The sequence below is a fragment of the Phodopus roborovskii genome, unplaced genomic scaffold (assembly GCF_943737965.1).
Source record: "Phodopus roborovskii unplaced genomic scaffold, PHOROB, whole genome shotgun sequence".
In the NCBI taxonomy this organism is placed as follows: Eukaryota; Metazoa; Chordata; class Mammalia; order Rodentia; family Cricetidae; genus Phodopus; species Phodopus roborovskii.
The window spans coordinates 9985006-10003710 of record NW_026126413.1 but is presented as its reverse complement, the minus strand read 5'-3'; the positions used below and the strand labels follow the sequence as shown (position 1 = coordinate 10003710).

General features: G+C 42.1%; 1 protein-coding gene across 3 annotated transcripts in view; it reads right to left on the bottom strand.

The window, feature by feature from the left end:
- Positions 1–414: 414 nt before the first annotated feature.
- The window catches only part of Gfm2 (GTP dependent ribosome recycling factor mitochondrial 2), a 32753-nt gene continuing 14462 nt past the window's right edge, over positions 415–18705 (bottom strand). For 2 of the 3 annotated variants that reach the window (XM_051183022.1, XM_051183021.1), the window contains 11 exons: positions 14502–14582; positions 13260–13408; positions 11633–11773; positions 11450–11549; positions 9591–9777; positions 6906–6982; positions 5198–5336; positions 4173–4352; positions 3852–3967; positions 1374–1556; positions 416–782 (listed from right to left, as the gene is read on the bottom strand). In XM_051183022.1, coding sequence (XP_051038979.1) covers positions 645–782; positions 1374–1556; positions 3852–3967; positions 4173–4352; positions 5198–5336; positions 6906–6982; positions 9591–9777; positions 11450–11549; positions 11633–11773; positions 13260–13408; positions 14502–14582 — 1491 coding nt within the window. In that variant the 3' untranslated portion in view covers positions 416–644. Of the gene's footprint in view, positions 783–1373; positions 1557–3851; positions 3968–4172; positions 4353–5197; positions 5337–6905; positions 6983–9590; positions 9778–11449; positions 11550–11632; positions 11774–13259; positions 13409–14501; positions 14583–18705 lie in introns of all 3 variants that reach the window. The other variant, XM_051183020.1, reaches the window with a different exon arrangement.

Sequence of the window (18705 nt, the reverse complement as noted above, 5' to 3'; positions counted from 1 at the left end):
CTATCCATAACTCCAGTTCCAAGGTATATAAAATCCACTTCTGACCTCCATAGGTACCAGGCACACAGACATGTATGTAGGCTAAACACTCAATGGGAAAAAAAAACGTAAAACGGAAATTTTAAATGAGCAATTATGTTCCTCACAGGCTGAGCCTTTGGGCGCATGGCTCCCAGTGGGTGGTGCTATTTGGGGATGTCTAGGAAGTTCAGCCTTGCTTGAGGAAGCTCATCACCGGGGGACTTGGAGAGCTCACTGCCTGGCTCCAGTCTAGTCTGCACTCAACCTGCTCTGTGCTTGAGATTAAAGATGGGCTTTCTCAGCCTCGTTGTGCCTTACTATCCCTGCGATTATGTACTCTTCCTCAGGACCTTAAGCCAAAACAAACTCTTTTTAGGCTGCCTTGGTCAGGTTACTTTATTACAGAAACAGAAGTAAGGGATCCAACAGGGCACATAGTTGAGGGGCATTTATAGCACAGCACATTCCACACAGAATGAGAATGGCAGCTCCAATGCCATTATCTACATCAAGTTCTTTCCATCTACCGAAGCAGTGATTAGCAGCCAATGAATAAAACAGTGCTCTTACTGAGGATGAAGCGGTCCACTCTTTTCCAGGCATTTTCCCATGTTTCCCAGGACCTAAAGCACTTGGATCAAACCACCTCTCTGGCTGAGCAGATTACTTTGGTCTTGAGGACTCATGGCTTGATAAGTAGAAAATTCTAAAGCAAAAGTAGCCGAGCCTGATGTCAGCGTTCGAAGCACAGTTGAATATCCCTAATGAAAAGAATATCAGTTTGTTACTGCATTTAATTAGGCCTTAAGCTTCTCTTCCTGCTGATTGTCTGTACACCAGAGCAGAGAAGGTATTGGTAAGGCAGAGTCATACAAACAGGAAAATTTAGCACTGGGTAAGTCAGCTATGCATCCATCTATCCATCCATCCATCCATCCATCCATCCATCCATCCATCCATCCATCCATCCAGAGGCCCAGGAATTTGGTGCTATCCCTCTACCGTCCCTGGTGCCTATCCCAGAAGCAGAAGTGCCTGGTTGGAGAAGAGAATGACGTTGGCTTCAAAACAAAGGTAGAAAGGGGAAAATGGTCATTCAGAGTGACCACATTTGGGACAGTATGCCACAATCTTTGTGATTCTAAGGTGGAAATAACCTGTCTGAAGTGCTATATTCCCTAGCTCTCACCCACCACTGAAGGCCACAGTCCTATCATTCTTGGTGGTTGAAACTTGGCACACATTCCCTAAAGTCAAGCCCCAAAGTTGCAGGTGTTAGTGACCACCTAGTTTTACTGAGATTAGATCTTTTATATTAAACAATATGTACAGTTCAAATGCTAAGAACTTACCATCATCTCTGCTAAAGGAACAAATCCTATAACAACTTTGTTGTCCTGGCGAGTCTGAATTTCCTGAATGTTTCCTCTTCTTTGTGCCAAATCAGCCAGGACGGGGCTGATGTAGTCTCCAGTCACTGTAACCTCAAGACTCATCAGCGGCTCTAGGAGCTGCTTGTCAGCTTTCTTCAGGGCCTGAAGGGATTTCATAAGTTGTACAAATTTCTATTCTAGTAAAAGGAAGTTATATTAAAACTGAACGATTTCCTATATTCTTGAGCCTACAGCTCTGGTAACCCCACTGGCTTCAACACCCCACAGAGAACATTTTGTAAGAAACCTAGAGCTTTAATACTTGATTATACATCCTAGTGCTCACGGGCTGGAGAGGGCAACAACAAAACAGTCCAGACAATAGCAACGTTCTTTATAAACAAACCCTTTCTCTATAACAGTTTACAGCTTAGACTTCAAAGGCCACAAAAGGAAGCTGAAAATGTTTTCAAGGTAATTGTATGGCAAAGGTAAAAGGGGCCTGGCCTCTGCGACTCAAGAGCAGTGCTCCCAGAACTGTCCTCCGCCCTTTCCAGTCTTCTCAACATTACCCAACTGCAGAGCTTCAGAATCAACGGCGTCCCTGCCCACTCTGAGGGCTCCACTCTTGTCCTCCAGTTTCAACACATGGCATTAGTGGTTTTCAGTCACTTGTATATACTCCTCTGATCCCCTTCTTCATCAAACACCATTGTCTCATGCCCGTTGCTGGTACCCTGATTCAGACCTAGTCTGCTTTCTAAAAGTCTGTCCTAGACTGTCTTTCCCATTCCAGTCACTTCGGTGCTCTGGCCATCCTTCAATCTTCAAAAACTTTATCCTCCATTGTTTCCAGAACAAAGTTCCCACTCCTTATAGGGTTGAAGGTTTCCCCTCTGACCTCACTTTACTGCTCCCACACTGGGAAACAAGCATGGGAGTTGCTAGCTCTGGTGGGTGACTGAAGTGAGAAGCAAACAGCCATGTCACTCACTCCTAGGTGACCACATCTTGATACTTTGAGAGGGAAGGTACCCTGGCCCAAACCTGTTTCTCAATGGGACTGATCTGGTTTTTATATGAAAGCAATCTAATTTGAACAAACTCAAAAATTGGAATTAATATTAGGTTTTCATTGTTGTTTATGTTAAAGCCCAGTGTCAAGCTAACCCCACATCTGTCCATTTAAACCCACCATGCCTTCAGCTAATGGCTGTGTGTTTGGAAAGGGGAAAACATACATCTTTTGCTAAAACCAGGCAGGTTTTAATAGCAGTCTGTGCAACCAGTAACTTCTAAAATATTTCTAATGAAAACTTGGTTTAAGGTCAAAGATTCTCCATGCAAGAAGCAGTTTAAAATTTTATTTGTGTGTGTAGCATGTACTCATGAGCTCCACAGTATGTAGGTGGCAGCCAGAGGACAACTTTCAGGAGTCAGGTCTCCTTTCTACCATATGGACCCTGGGGATTAAAAAAGAATCAGGCTTGGCAGCAAGTCTTTTACCCAATGAGCCATCCTGACCACCCCATGGCAGCTAGGGCAGAAGGTCAAGCTCTGTCAGCACAGCTGCCTGTGGAATCTATGCTGCTCGCTTCGTGCATTCTCTTAAAGCAGCAGCAGCAGGAGGACTGCTCTACACCCCGTGTTCCCCGAGATCAGAAGCAGGACTGCTCTATAGACACCCCATGTTCCCCGAGATCAGAAGCAGGAGGACTGCTCTATAGACGCCTCGCGTTCCCTGAGATCAGAAGCAGGAGGACTGCTCTACAGACACCCCGTGTTCCCCGAGATCAGAAGCAGGAGGACTGCTCTATAGACACCCCATGTCCCCCGAGATCAGAAGCAGGAGGACTGCTCTATAGACACCCCGTGTTCCCCGAGATCAGAAGCAGGAGGACTGCTCTATAGACACCCTGTGTCCCCCGAGATCAGAAGCAGGAGGACTGCTCTATAGACACCCCGTGTTCCCCGAGATCAGAAGCAGGACTGCTCTATAGACACCCCATGTTCCCCGAGATCAGAAGCAGGAGGACTGCTCTATAGACGCCTCGCGTTCCCCGAGATCAGAAGCAGGAGGACTGCTCTATAGACACCCCATGTCCCCCGAGATCAGAAGCAGGAGGACTGCTCTATAGACACCCCGTGTTCCCCGAGATCAGAAGCAGGAGGACTGCTCTATAGACACCCCGTGTTCCCCGAGATCAGAAGCAGGAGGACTGCTCTATAGACACCCCATGTTCCCCGAGATCAGAAGCAGGAGGACTGCTCTATAGACACCCCGTGTCCCCCGAGATCAGAAGCAGGAGGACTGCTCTATAGACACCCTGTGTCCCCCGAGATCAGAAGCAGGACTGCTCTATAGACACCCCGTTTTCCCCGAGATCAGAAGCAGGAGGACTGCTCTATAGACACCCCGTGTCCCCCGAGATCAGAAGCAGGAGAACTGCTCTATACCTTCTGGACACATCTTGAGATACAGGCGTTAAGCATAGTTGGGGAGGTACCAGGGTGAATCGTCAATGAGTGTAACGTTACTGCCACATCTTGAACTGGGAATCCAAGTAAAGGTCCTGAGTAAGGAGGAAAATAAAGCAGAATAATATAAGTGCACAGAACTACAGAGAGAACAGCTGAAGCATCTGTACAGCACGGAATAACCAGGAATCTAGTAGTGTAATGCTGAGGCACAGTATATGCTGGTTTGTACAAGAAACGGGCTCAACCTACAGGAAGAAGAAAGCAGTCGGGGAGACGGCTCTCATTTGCTCCCCTTACCCTGGAGGCATGCACTGTGCACTGCACTCTCAACGGCCTCGCGGGAGGCCTGCACTAGGTCTTCACTGACGCAGTCAGCATACTCAACCACGGCCATGCCAGATGACGCTCCCACTGGCCCGGCTTCCAGTTCTGCCCTCACGAAATGCCGTTTGTCTCCTAGAGTCCTGTCTAAGGTGTCTGAAAACAAACACATTGAAATGCATGAAAATAAGGAGGTGGCTGCAGACAATGCTCTACTTTTGGTCAAGAAATGAAGGAAGCCAAAGAAAGATACCAGGAACAGACAGCCAAGGGAAACAGGCTACCCTGGCTGGAGTGGTTACACAGAGAAACCCTGACCCATGCATACGCACATGCACAGGCGCGCATGCACACAAAGTAAATGGAATAAATGACCAGAGCTTACGCACACACACAGGCACACACAGGCACACACAGGCACACACACACGCACGCACGCACGCACGCTCGCACGCACGCACATGCATGTGCACACCCACACCCACAGTAAATGGAATAAATGACCAGAGCTGGAAAAGAAGGTAACACTAGGATTATAACATATCTAGAGAGTATAAAAAGTGGCTAATGAAAACTGTAAAACTTGTTCCTCTGTCAATTTCCAAATTGTTAAATTTCATATATTCTTTCAGCAACATTTAATGCCCCCACCCCTAAAAAAACTTTCTCAGAATATAGGTAAACAGTTTTTTGCTTGTTTGGTTTTTCACTCATTTTATAAAATCAATATAATTCATTGCCTTCAAATTCTTACACTCTTTTCAGTGGTGAGTACAGAGGGGAACAAGCCATCCACTTCCCTGGCTTATCCTGTCCCATAGCCATTGGAAACACATTTGTCTGATGAGTGGGTGGTAATAGTTCTAGGCCTTCTGTGTTTATCACAATTTTTTCTTTAAATTGACACAGTAAAACTGTGGGAGACACTAGAAACTGTGACCCCTATATATACAACTAAACACTCAACAACCCAGAATGTCCAAAATGTTTTATTGTTTTACCTGTGGCACGAACTGAGTTTAAGATGGTTTCCCGGTATGCCACCTGCAGAGGTCCTAAATAGGTCTCTAGGCCATATTCCCTCTTGATTCGGTCATGAATAATCTCAATATGTAACTCCCCCATACCACACAGGACTGTCTGTTGATAAAATGGAAAAAAAAAGAAAATATTACATAGGGACATTTAAAAAATATTATAAAAAGTCATATTTAAGGGATTTTTCATTAATTTCAACTGAATTTTTTCTGATAATTTTCTGAGGGCTCCTATATGAAAACTGACTTTTCTGGCTAGGATAATAAATCCATTGTAGTCTCCTTCTGTGACAGTTTAATTATCAGCTGGGTAAGTAAGTAACATCAAGTTACCTAACACTTTATCGGATTCTGGTCAATACAACAAGAGTCCAATCAATGTTCTGGATTATGCCTTTATCTTCTTCCTCATATGCAGTTTCTTATTCATTGTTGTATGTGTGGTGTGTCTGTGTATAGAGGAGAGGGATGTGCAGAAATCAGAGAAGAACATATTTGGAGTCCAGGACTGAATCCAGGTCATCAGGCCTGGGCAGCCAGAGCCTTTACTCACTGAGACATCGCCTCTGTCCTGGTTTTTTTTTTTGTTTGTTTGTTTATTAATTTACTCTTTACATTTCAATCCCAGTTCCCCCTCCTTTCTCTCCTCCCACTGCCCCCTCCTCTCATCTTCTGCCTTAGGTTAATAATTTATGTGTATGCATATTTTGCCTACATGTATGTCTGTGTCCCATTGGCATGCCTAGTGCCTGACAAGCCAGAACAGACCATTGGATCCCCAGAACTGGGGCTACAGATAGCTGCAAATCATCATGTGGTGCTGGAAATTGAACTCAGGTCCTCTAGAAGAGCAGCCAAGTGGTGTTAACAGCTGAGCTATTTCTCCAGCCCCTGGTCTGCTTTGTGAGAGGTTTTGTTTTGTTTTTTGTTTTTTGTTTTTTTTTTAACTCTCTGTGCAGTCCAGGTTCACCTTTTCTTCCTTTCTTGTGTGGGCTGGAGGGGTGGGGGGTTTTGAGGTAGGGTCTCATCATTATACAGCTCTGACTGTCCTAGAACTCATTTTGGAGACCAGGATGTCCTAGAACTCAGAGATCCACTTGCTTCTGCCTCTCAAGGGCTAGGATTAAGAGCATGCACCACTACACCCAGCTAAAACACTTTTCTTAGTGAAAAAACAGACAACTGTTTGAAACTGTGTTGAAGACAATGCCTTGAGAATGGGGTAGATAACTTCCCCCTAAAATCTCCCAACTACATAGACGTTCCCTAAATGCTGGAGGCAGTGACAACCCCTAGGCTAGTTTGAACATGCAAATAACAGAGAAACTGGCTTCTGTGGCTTCTGACCTCCTTTAGTATGCTGCTTCTATAAGCATCAGTGTAAAAGACAAGAGTTGAACCTTATTTTAAAACTTCATAAAAGCCTATATTATAGAAAGTCAAAGCTGGTGGGGAGTGATCTGTATATGTGAAATGTAACTGTTTTAGGGAATTGAAGAGAATGTTTATTTAGCATGATAACATACATAAAGAGAAACTTAAATGGTTAATCAGAGCTTCTCTTTCAGCAATGCAGACTAGTCAATGTTATATGCATGTCCTCCTTCCTCCCTCCCTCCCCACCTTTCTACCTCCTCTCTCTCCTAGGGCTGGGTAATAATAATATACGCACTTGTCCAGAGTCAGGATCAAGCCTCACTTTCAAACTGGGATCTTCACGCTGAAGGCGTTCCAAGGCATGATCCAAATCTGAGTGATTAAACAATACCTATTGTTATCCTCACTTCGTTTCTAAGTAAATTAACAATGAGTCTACAGTGGGAAGCATAGATTAACAAGCAGGTACACTAAAAGCCATAAATGCAGAGACTAAAACAAGGTAAGACAATCCCAATGAGAGGTGCTTAAGAGTGAGTGAGTGATGTGCACATATCTCCACGGTGATTTGGGCAAAGTAGCAAGCAGGCTGGAAGGTAGACATCAGCCAGTGAAGAGTACCATTAGATGACAAGGACCATGCATGTCTTACAGGCCATGCTGAGAAGTTTGGCTTTACAGTGGGAAGCCACAGAAGGACTTTTAAAGGGCCAGTAACCTCACCTGGTTTTATTTTGTAAAAACAAATCTAGGAACCAACCCCCACCAAAAAAAAAAGCCTTCAAAAACACTGGCTATAATGATGAGCCAGCAAAGGGAAGATAAAATTACATCTGATCACTCTATGGTGAATTTTTAACTACAGGAGATATGAAGATGAATCATTGTGTGAAATGTATGTGCTATGTGGAGTAAGGCAATAATAACCTTAGCTGATATATATGCTTGCCTTCTTTAGAAAAGTTCCAGACTGAAAAGTGTAGCCAAAGAAAAGAGCTGAACCACAGATTAAAAAGATAAGCTTTTTTCTTTTCTTTTCTTTTTTTTTTTGGTTTTTCGAGACAGGGTTTCTCTGTGGCTTTGGAGGCTCTCCTGGAACTAGCTCTTGTAGACCAGGCTGGCCTCAAAATCAGAGATCCGCCTGTCTCTGCCTCTGCCTCTCGAGTGCTGGGATTAAAGGTGTGCACAACCAATGCTTTATCAACTACATTCAAACTGTTCTTAGGTATATAACCAGGCCTTCTAGAGCTGGGCTGTCTAGTCCTAGCCATTGGCCATTTTAAGATTAAGAGGTACTATAAATGTAAAATGCACACCAGATTTCAGAGACTTAATATGAGAATAGTACTTTAAAAAGATTTATGAATACTTTGACTTCTTGTATGCCTGAGCACCACTGGCACGCTGATGTCCTCAGAGGCCAGAAGAAGGTGTCAGGTTCTCTGGAAATTGTGTTATGGATGGTTGTAAGCCACCATCCAGCACTGGATGCTGGATACCAAAACTATTCCTCTGCAAGAGCAATGGATGCCATTAACCACTGAGCCATCTCTCTTAATCTAATGTCAATAATACTTTTTATATTACTTATATTGAAATGATAATAAAGGATGCACATCTCTTATCTGAAATGCTTGGGATGAAAAAATGTTCAAATTACAGTCATTTCAGATTTGGATTTTGCTACATCTTTTTTGATGTGTTATGGATGAGTGCCTGCATGCATGTATGCACCAATAACTGGCTGGTACTGAGGAACCCAGAAGAGAGCACTGGATCCTCGGAACTTGAGTTACTGCCCGTTGTGAGCAGTCATGTGTGTGCTGGGGGCTAAACTCAGATCCACGGAGTCACTGCTCTAGTCCCCGCTCTATCTGCCTTGTATTAAATACTGTTCCTTCAGCAACTGGACAAGAAAAGACCCAGTTTCTTTCATTACTCAGGGCCTCACATCTGCACTCCCATTTCCTTCATGTGTACTCCAGCTGGGTAGATGAAGAACTGTAACCACGCCTGGCTAGAGATTTTCCCATTGCATCTTAGGAGAGGGGAGAGGATAAAGATTGCTCTTTTTCTCCCATAATCTGTGAGTCCAACTTGTTTTTAAGAAAACTATAAAGTTTGTCTTTAAGTGTTCTTCATAATTGAGAAGCCATTGAGAACCTCATAAAGTGCTGATGTTTGAGCTGAGACCTAAGTGTTTTAAAGACAGACAAGTTCATGGAAATGGGATTAACTATAATCACATTATAATGTAAGTAAGACTAGGTGAAAGAAGAAAAACCACAGTGCAAAATGGCAAACCATCTTCAGGAAATCAGAACTGATTCATATTTCAGATGCAAAAAAGTGAATTCATGTCCTAATTAATCTAATACATTTCGAGGGCATGGCAAGGGAGGGTCAATTACTTGGAATCCTATAAAAAGTATTAAAGGCTGGGTGGTGGTGGTGCACAACTTTAATCCTAAAACTCTGGAGGCAGAGGCAGGCGGATCTCTTTGAGTTCAAGGCCAGTCTGGTCTACAGATCCAGTTCAAAGACAGCCAGGGCTACACAGAGAAACTCTGTCTAAAAAAACAAAAACAAACAAACAAAAAAAAAACCCAAAACAAGAACAAACAAACAAACAAAAACAACCCAACACAACAACAAATAAAAGTATTACAAGGCTAAGAATGAGAACAATATGAAAGTAGAAAGATGCCCAAGATATATATGGGGTCTGTAAAGGAGAGATGGCTCAGTGGTTAGGAGCACTGGCTGCTCTTCCAGAGGTCCTGAGTTCAATTCCCAGCACCCACATGGTGGCTCACAACCATCTGTAATGAGATCTGGTGTCCTCTTCTGGCCTGGAGGCAGAACACTGCATACATAATTTAACTCTATCAGCAGGAAACTGCCTGAGGACTCCCTGTGACATTATTCCCCACAGGTGACACTGCTTTCCAAAGGCTACAGATACCCATACTGTCTGTACCTGGCTGCTTAGCCATTGATGGGGGTTCTATAGTGCAAAAGAAAACAGGATCTGGAATCTCCACCCCAGCCAACAGCAGACTCTCTGCTTCACCATTTTTCCCGGGTTTCTTTTCTCCTCTTCCTGCTCGACGGGCTGCAGCTAAGGCGCTGGACTTGGAAGAGACAATGGTGTCTCCAGTGGCAGTCTGCAAGCAAATGGGACAACTTCCTGATTAGCAGTCATCTTCCACCCAAAACCACAAGACAAAACATTAGTGGAGCACATTCTTCTCATTCAACTTAAGAGAAATAAATTCACAAATTTTACAACTTTATATAAACAATGAACTCTATCTAAAATGACACTGTAATAAATTCTAACAAATAACGAAACAAATAACAAATAACAAATTCTAACAAACATGCCACACCAAAATTTAATGGCAAAAAAAAAAAAAAAAAAAAAAAAAAAAAGAAAAGAAAAGAAAAGAAAAAAGAAGAAAAAAGTATCCATCTGCCTGAATTTCCCATCATAGCAAGGCAGGTCAGTAAGATCTATTTCACAGGAAATTCTCTATTAACTCGAATATCCAATTAATCACAACAGACAGAGAAGGGCACTAAGTAAAAGCTCCATGGGAATAAAGCAGTATTTTAAATTAACTTGAGATACTCTCATAAGTAGTATGGACTGTATGTAAACTTTGAAACTGCAATTTCACTCCTGCCCTGCTCATATCAAGGCTGTGCTGATTTCTCTCTGTAGACAACTCTCCAAATGTTTGCAGTGCTCCTTCAAATGTGCAAAAGGAGCAGGCCCAGCCTTTAGGAAGACAGAGAAGATAACAGTAATAAAGACAGGTTCAGCCAGACATGGAGACTCACACCTTTAATCCCAGCATTCAGGAGGCAGAGGCAGGCAGATCTATGAGTTTGAGGCCAGCCTGGTCTACAGAGAAAGTTCCAGGATAGCCATGGCTGCACAGAGAAACCCTTTTTCCAAAAAACCTCAGGTACAAAATTCAGACCATGTTAAGTTTTCTCCTAAACATTTCTGAAATCTGCAGTTAATTATAAAGAGTTAAAAAGATTAAAGTAACAATTTCATCCCAATAGGAGATATGCCAAAATTTAATGGAAAACTACATTTGACTAATCTCAACTGAAAGAGAGTCTTGAGTTTTAACCCACCCAAACCAGATGTGGCTCCAACTATTTCCTTCCATTCACTCTATAAATTTCTAAGCTGTGCCTATTGTGTGCAAGTACTGACAAGTTATAGACTGAGAACCTACTGGGAACAAAAGAAACCCACACCCTGGCTCTTAAAAGAGCCTCCACTAGCAAAATGTCTTTCATCATTACCTGATCAGTTGTAAGGTTAGATCAAACTTTCTGCCATGATCAAAATAGGTAAACACTTACCAAGCATGGCAGTAGAGAGTTTGAGACCAGCCAGGGCTAGTCAGCAAGTTCAAGGCAAGCCTGGGCAGCTTAATGACAGAGAGAGACAACCCTCACCCTCCATACCCCGGCTGCCACCCATGCTCAAAGATACCCCCCATACACAAACAGGCAAAGATTCCACGAGAATAAAATAGTATTTTAAATAAGCTTAGCACATACATGTCAATAAGTAATAAGCTTTACTTGAAGTTGAACTTCATTTGACTACAATCCATCCTTTCTGTGGGTTTCTCTTAATCTATTTTTCTTTTTAGCAAATGTATGACATTCAACCATATTGATGAATATGCCATCATATTCATATAATGACATTCAGATGATTTGTGAATTTTTTGCTATTATAAATATTTATAGATCATATTTATAAATCACATGTACATGATTTGCTATGGAACCCATGTGGTCACTCACTTGTTTAAGACCAACTGTCAAAGCGATGTTACCAGCAGTCAAGGAAGGGATTTCTACGTGTTGGTCAGCAAATGGCAAAAGCAGACGACTCATTCTCTCCCTATAAGAACCATGACTTCTATCAGTAAAGTACTTTTAAGTAAGTGAGTGCAGTTTTAGAAAATAACCAAAGCTTCCCCTTACGTGCAGTTTCTATTAATGTTATGGATGGCCAACTGGGGCGTCAGTGTGCCCGAGTAAATACGCAGAAAAACCAGGGGTCCTCGTTGCTTGTCGTGCAGCACTTTAAATGCCAATGCACACAAGTCACCCTTATACCACTGCCTGCAAGACAAAGGAGGGATTAGAGAAGAACCAGCTGTCTGCACAAATCACCAGGGTCCTCCCAAAGATCTCATGCATCTTTAGTAGAGTTATTCAGGCTCAGTAAGTGATGCCACTACAACCCTCTCTGCCATCACTGACTAAAATACTTAATGGAGGTCTTACCAATAAATCTGCAAAACTAAAACTAATGGGTTCTCTTTCAAGTTCTGCCATATTTGCAAACATCTTCATTGCATGAACTCTCTGCTTAAAAAAGCATTCCTTCAAAGGTCAAAAGTCATAAAACCAAGGAATCTATAGGATGAATGAATATTCTTTCCAATTGTTGTTGTCAGGCTCTCAATTCATTTCCTGTCTAGCTGAATAATGCCATCAATCTACAGTAGAAACTATAACTTGTTTACAGAAATGGTATTCTTTTCTTTCTTTCTTTCTTTTTCTTTCTTTGTTTTTTAGAAGAGGGAACCAGATCTCATTATGGACGGTTGTGAGCCACCATTAGGTTGCTGGGAATTGAACTCAGGATCTCTGGAAGAGCAGCCACTGCTATTAACCACTGAGCCATCTCTCCAGCTCCAGAGCTTGTATTCTTAAAGAGACATAGAAGTTTGAATTTTCCAGAAACCAACAGACTTTATGCATAGGTGCATTTTTCTGAGCTAAGATGAGTGGCATTTTCATCAGTCTCAAGGAAGTTCATGACTCAGAGTAAGTTAAGCACTTCTAACAATAGCCTTTCCCCAATGACATTCCTAGTCCTCCTGCCTTTAACCTTACTGATACAAACATGGAAACTTTCTATATCCCAGCATCAGTCCTTATGCTTAATGAATATTAACTTACTGGATTTTTATAAGTTGTAGTGGGAAATGAGTACCATCGCCTACACTTCATTGATGTAGAGGTTAAGTAACTTGGATTAGCTGGGACAAGGCTACACAGCATGAAGCCATGCCCATTCTTACTTCACACGATACCTTTCCAATTTAGAGCTGTCATCATTAACACAAAACCCATTTTTCTTCTGCTTAACGCTACTTATGTTAGCGTTAGATGTTAGATGTTAGAGATCTACTATGCAAGTACACACCTGGACAGCAGGGAGAAAACAATGGTCTTTTTCTACAGCCACAGAATACTTTACCACAGGAAAACCCTGAAATCCAGGTGAATATAAACATATCTACTAAATGAGTAACAACCTCCCTCAAAAACAAAAACGAAACACCCAACTGAGGTGGCCCAACAACACTCATGGGAAGAGGCGCCTCCATTCACAGCTCCACCCATAACTACCACAGGGTTTAAAAGAGGGGAAAAAAATCTTTCTCAAGTGAAAATTACTATGGCTATATATCATTTACAGAGATACTCTCCATCACTGTCTTTTTCTTAACGGCCATTTAAATGACTACTTTTATGAAGCAAGGCCTATTCATTTTTTTCAAGCATATGAATTTAATGTATCCGGTCACATACTTACAGAAACCCATACTCGCGTTCTTCGGGTGATGGCAAGTACTTAGTAATGGCATCCAGCAAGGGCTGAACACCCTTGTTTTTCAAGGCACTCCCACACAGCACAGGCACTGCAGCCCGAGCCACTGTTACTCTGTGTATTGCAGTCTGTAGCTAAAGGCAGACACAGAAAATGAACAGAGATTTGTGCACAGTACACCAGTCTCCGTCAGAATCCCTCAGTCAGAGGCTTGCCCCAAATGTAGAACAGCACTCTTCCACACACCTCCACCCTTCTGATGGCTATATTTTTTTATAGCATTAATCACTACTCAGCATGGTGGGTGTCTGGTGTCTCCTGTTCACTGGAATAAGTCTTTATGAGCACTACAGTGAGGCCTCTGAAAATACAGCAAAGCTTTAGAAGATAGAAAAGTTTAAGATACAATGGATGTTTAAAAATACTGACAAAAGGTTGTATTCCCTGGGGCAGGTCTCTGCACTGACCAGCTGTGGTTGTCTGTAGCCGTCTGTCTGCTGCAGAGAAGCTTCTGTGAAGCATGGTGAGCACTATACTCACTGTGGGTGTAAGGACGAGGGTTAGACTGCAGCTAGCAATTCTGCTGACCCAGGGAAGTGGCAGTCGTAGGTTCCCCTCCTCTAAGAATCACGACCTCACTAGCTCCAGGTAGTTGTCTAGGTTTCCAGTACCAGGGAGAATTCCCCCTGCGCAGTGGGCCTCAGGCCCAATTACAGAGCTACTGATATGAGAAAACCAAAGACCCCGACTTCATGCATGTAAAGGGAAAATGAGCCCACTGCTAACGCTGTAGAGTGTGTCTGGGAACAGCATGCCGCTGGCATTAGGTCTTATATGAGCAGTGACTTTCATTTTTAAGCCACCATTTTTTAATTGATTTATTTATTTATTTTGGTTTCTCAAGGCAGGGTTTCTCTGTGTAGCCTTGGCTGTCCTGGAACTCACTCTGTAGACCTGGCTGGCCTCGAACTCACAGAGATCCATGTGCCTCTGCTTCCTGAGTGCTGGGATTAAGGGTATACACCAACACTCCTCAGCATAAGCCATCATTTTTTAATAGTGTAAAAAGTTAACACACACACACACACACACATATATATACATACATATATATATATATATATATATATATATATATATATATACACACACACACTCCTAAGACAGAAAAAACCAAACCATATTCATTTAGTAAAATTTTGTCGAAATGAATGAATAACACATTACCTTTTCAGCTGGTACCAAATCAAAATTTTCACTAAATTCTCCTAAAACCAGGTCAGCAAATTCATCATCCAAATCTGCAACCTGTATAAAAAAAAAAAAAAAAAAACTTGCACAATTTGCATTTTAGTTTCACCCTTAGCAACCAACTTGACATGTATGCACCGGGGAGATCTTTCAAGGCAGTTGCACAACCTGCCATGTGCACGCCAAACAATTGTTTGTAACTTTTGAAAACATACTTTGGTTTTTGTTTTGTTTTGCAAAGAAAAAGAAACTGGAAATTGAAAATGCTATACTGCTTAATGAATTTGTGTACATAAGACAAAAGGTATGCAAGGCCTCACAGGCCCAGTTTTTATTTATCTTCTCTCTGTGTCACACACCCCATCAGGACCCTATCACGGAAGAAAAGCCTGCTGGTCCAGGTCACTTTCCTCAGTCCAGGACTGTACTGAGGATCAATAGCCAATTCTAAACTCACTTTCAGAACAGACAGTAAATGTCCATAATGGTCAGCTATTATCATCATCATTACATTTCACCTCTAAAGACACAGAAAACTGACTCTGGTTCACATTTAGGGTATCAATTGAAGATAAACTTCTGTGGTTCAAGTTTCACCATTGTAGCCTAAAAGTAGTCTGTTATCATCATCATTTTTAAGTATAGATCAATAGAGTTAAGCTCATTTGTATTATTATTATTATGTAAGCTCCTAAATGTTTCAATTTGCAAACAGACAGCCTAAACAACTCTCCATCTTCCTATTCTTGAGCCTCTGTCTCTGCTGAGTTTCCTCACAACAAAGGGCCAGCTAGCATTTGTAGTTGGTGTATTTCACGAGCACAATGGCCTTGGGTTTACTAATGTTGCCCCTTATATCAGAATTCCCTTCCCGTATAAGGGAGAGTAACAGTCTACATTTTATTGATCTACTCATCTGTTAATGACCACTTGAGTTGCTTCTGCTATGGTCTACTGTGAATAATGCTACTAGGAATGGAGGTGGTTTTAAGACACTTTTTAATTCTTTGGGGTACATACCTCAAATGGAACGCTTGTAGGAGCCTCCATTTGGTACTTCCCATATGCCTTTCTCCTTCTCTCCCTCATTCCTTCCTTTCTTTTCTCTCTCTCTCTCTCTTTTAGATGTACTATGTTCATCTTTTGCATGAGTGTTTTGTCTGAATGTAAGCGTGTGTGTCACATGTGTGCCTGGTGCTTGCACAGGGTAGAACAAAGTGTCAGATACTCTGGAACTAGAGTTACAGACAGTTGTTGGCTGCTGTGTAGGTGCTGGGAATTGAACCTAGGTCCTCTGTAAGAACAAATGCTCTTAACTATTGCCTCTTTTCTTTCTTTTTTGGTTTTTTGAGATAGGGTTTTTCTGTATTGCTTTGGAGCCTGTCCTGGAACTAGATTTTGTAGACCAGACTGGCCTCAAAATCACAGAGATCTGTGTTAATTGGGGCTGGTGTAGCAGTGGGACCAGACCGGCAGGAAAACCTACTAGTAACAGAGATCCACCTGCCTCTGCCTCTGCCTCCCAAGTGCTAGGGTTAAACACTGGTGCCACCAACACCCGGCTTCTCCATGGTTTTCTATTGTAACTGTCACTTTATTCCCACTGCAGTAACTAAGGATTACATTTGTTCAACACTCACCAACATACTTGTGGGGTTTGGTTTGTTTGTTTGCTTTTTAGCTAATGTACCTGAAGTAGTCTTGTTTAATGGGAGATGTCATTCTGTATATGTTTCTCATACTGGTTAATAATAAAGCACTGTTGGCCAATAGGAAAGGAAGATAGGAGGGACTAGGAGACAAGGAGGAAATAGGAAGTAGTAAGAAGGAGAGTCAAGATGGAGAGTCAAGATGGAGAGTCAGGAGAGAGCTGGACGCCAGCCGCCTCCCCGGTAAGAGAAGGCCATGTGAAAATACATAGATCAGCAGAAATGGGTTAATAATTAAAGGCAGAGCTAGCCGATAAGAAACAAGTAACCGGGCCAACAGTATTGTATCAAATACAGAGTCTCTGTGTATTATTTGGGGCTGGCGCGGTGGAGGACAATACCAGGCGGCGGGCGGAAAAACCGTACTCCTTACACTTGTTGTCTAAATTTTATCCACATACATACACACACACACACACACACACACACACACACACACACACACAATCAGCACCTGTTATTAGGTACTAATATCACATTTTCTTTATGCACAACATACATTATCATGTTCTAGTAAAAGCAGTATGTGCAATTGTGTTTTGACTATCCATCTGGATGATAAGATCATTCTTTATGTGTGTAACTGTCCAGTATTAAAATTACACACACGCACACACATACACACACTCAAAAGGAGCCAATTATGTGTCTAATTCATGATCATTGTCAATTCTACTCCTGCTCTTCTTATGCTTTACTAATGTAGAGAAGCAGGCTAGCAGGGAGCCATGGCGGCATGCCTTTGATCCTGGGATTTGGGAGGCTCAAGCAGGCAGATCTGTGAGTTCAAGGCTGCCTGGTATACAAGGCAAGTTCTAGGCCAGACAGGACTACATAGAGACAGACAGACAGAGAGACAGAGACAGACAGACAGAGACAGAGACAGAGAGAGAGAGAGAGAGAAGAGCAATGTAGCAAAGTGGGTAGCAGTCTGACCTCTGATCTGATACTGACCCGAGTTCAGATCCCAGCTCTCCCTTTATTAGCTGTAAACTTTTAAACAGTCTAAGTTCCTGACTCTGTATCTGTAAAGTGGGAATGATACATGGTTGTGAGAACAAGAGTGCATGTATAGCACTGAACCAGCAGACACCAGACCTCAGAGCCTCAACAACTACAACCCAATAACTGCCATTATTATGTTCATTTTGAAGTCAATGAATACTATAAGTTATAAACAGCAAATAATTTCTCTAAAAATATCTACCTATACAACACAGGTGTTAGAAAATGCTGCCAGAATCTGTTTGGACTGAACAGGCATGGTAGCCCACACTTGTAATATAGTACTCAAGAGTCTAAGGCAGTAGGATGGTGTGTCCCAGGCAAGTCTGGGCAAAACAGTCAAGACTGTCCTAAATTTTTTTTTTTTTTTTAACGTGGACCAATTCAATTTTGAAGTGAAAAATCAAAGGTTCAAATGCTTTACTGGAAGATTCAAGAAGCCTAAGATATGTTTTATTTATTGCCACAAATACTGGTAGAGTGTAAATAATACAGCATTAACAATCTTGCTATTTTCTATTAAAGTTTTGGGAGCCAAGGCAGACCCTATCTATACACTAACTGTAATAAATTGATGGCTTTAGTTTCTTCTAAGCAATCTGACATCTGGTAAAGTAGAACATAGGCAGGTTCCCTGATGCAGAGATTCTGTTGCTGAGATTTCAGGAAAATTTTTGCACATCACACAGGAGGAAGACTATGGTTTCTCTGTTTGCCTATAGTTCCAGGTTGGCCTAGAACTCACTATGGAGCCTGGGCTGGCCTTAAAACTCACATAAACCCTCCTGCCTCAATCTCGAAAGCACTGGACTACAGAGGAATGCCACAACAAACTCAGCAATGTTATTTCTAACAGAAAGAGAAAAGCAAGTTCAAGTCAATCCATGAGAGAACAATAAACTGTACTATAATAATATATTAGAACACCATACAACACTGAAAATAACTGTCACTACACATACCTACAGTTACTAAGAAAACACAAACTATACTGTTCCTTTTATAAGGACAGAATATGCAAACTAATGCTAAGACTAACATGTGTTGGGGTGTGTGGAGCATAGCTCAGTGATAAAGCACACACTTAGCATCTATCTACCAAGTCCTAGGTTCAACCCTGAGCACATACACAATAAAATGAAACTTGGGCTATCGAGATGACTCAGCCGTTAGAGTACTGGTTGCTCTTGCAGAGAACCTGAGTTCATATATCAGCACCTACATGGCAGCCCTCAGCCATCTGATACTCCAGTTCCACAGGATCCCAATGCCTTCTTTTGACCACTCTGGGTGCTAGGCAGATGGGAAATACAAGCATATGCAGGAAAAACTCTCATTCACGTAAAAATAAATAAATACATCTTAAAAGAAAAAAAGACAACTAAGTGTGCCTGTGTGGGAGATTTTACCCCCAACATTGTTGCACCTTCCCCCCTCTGATCAAAATCAGTAACAAGTTTACAGAA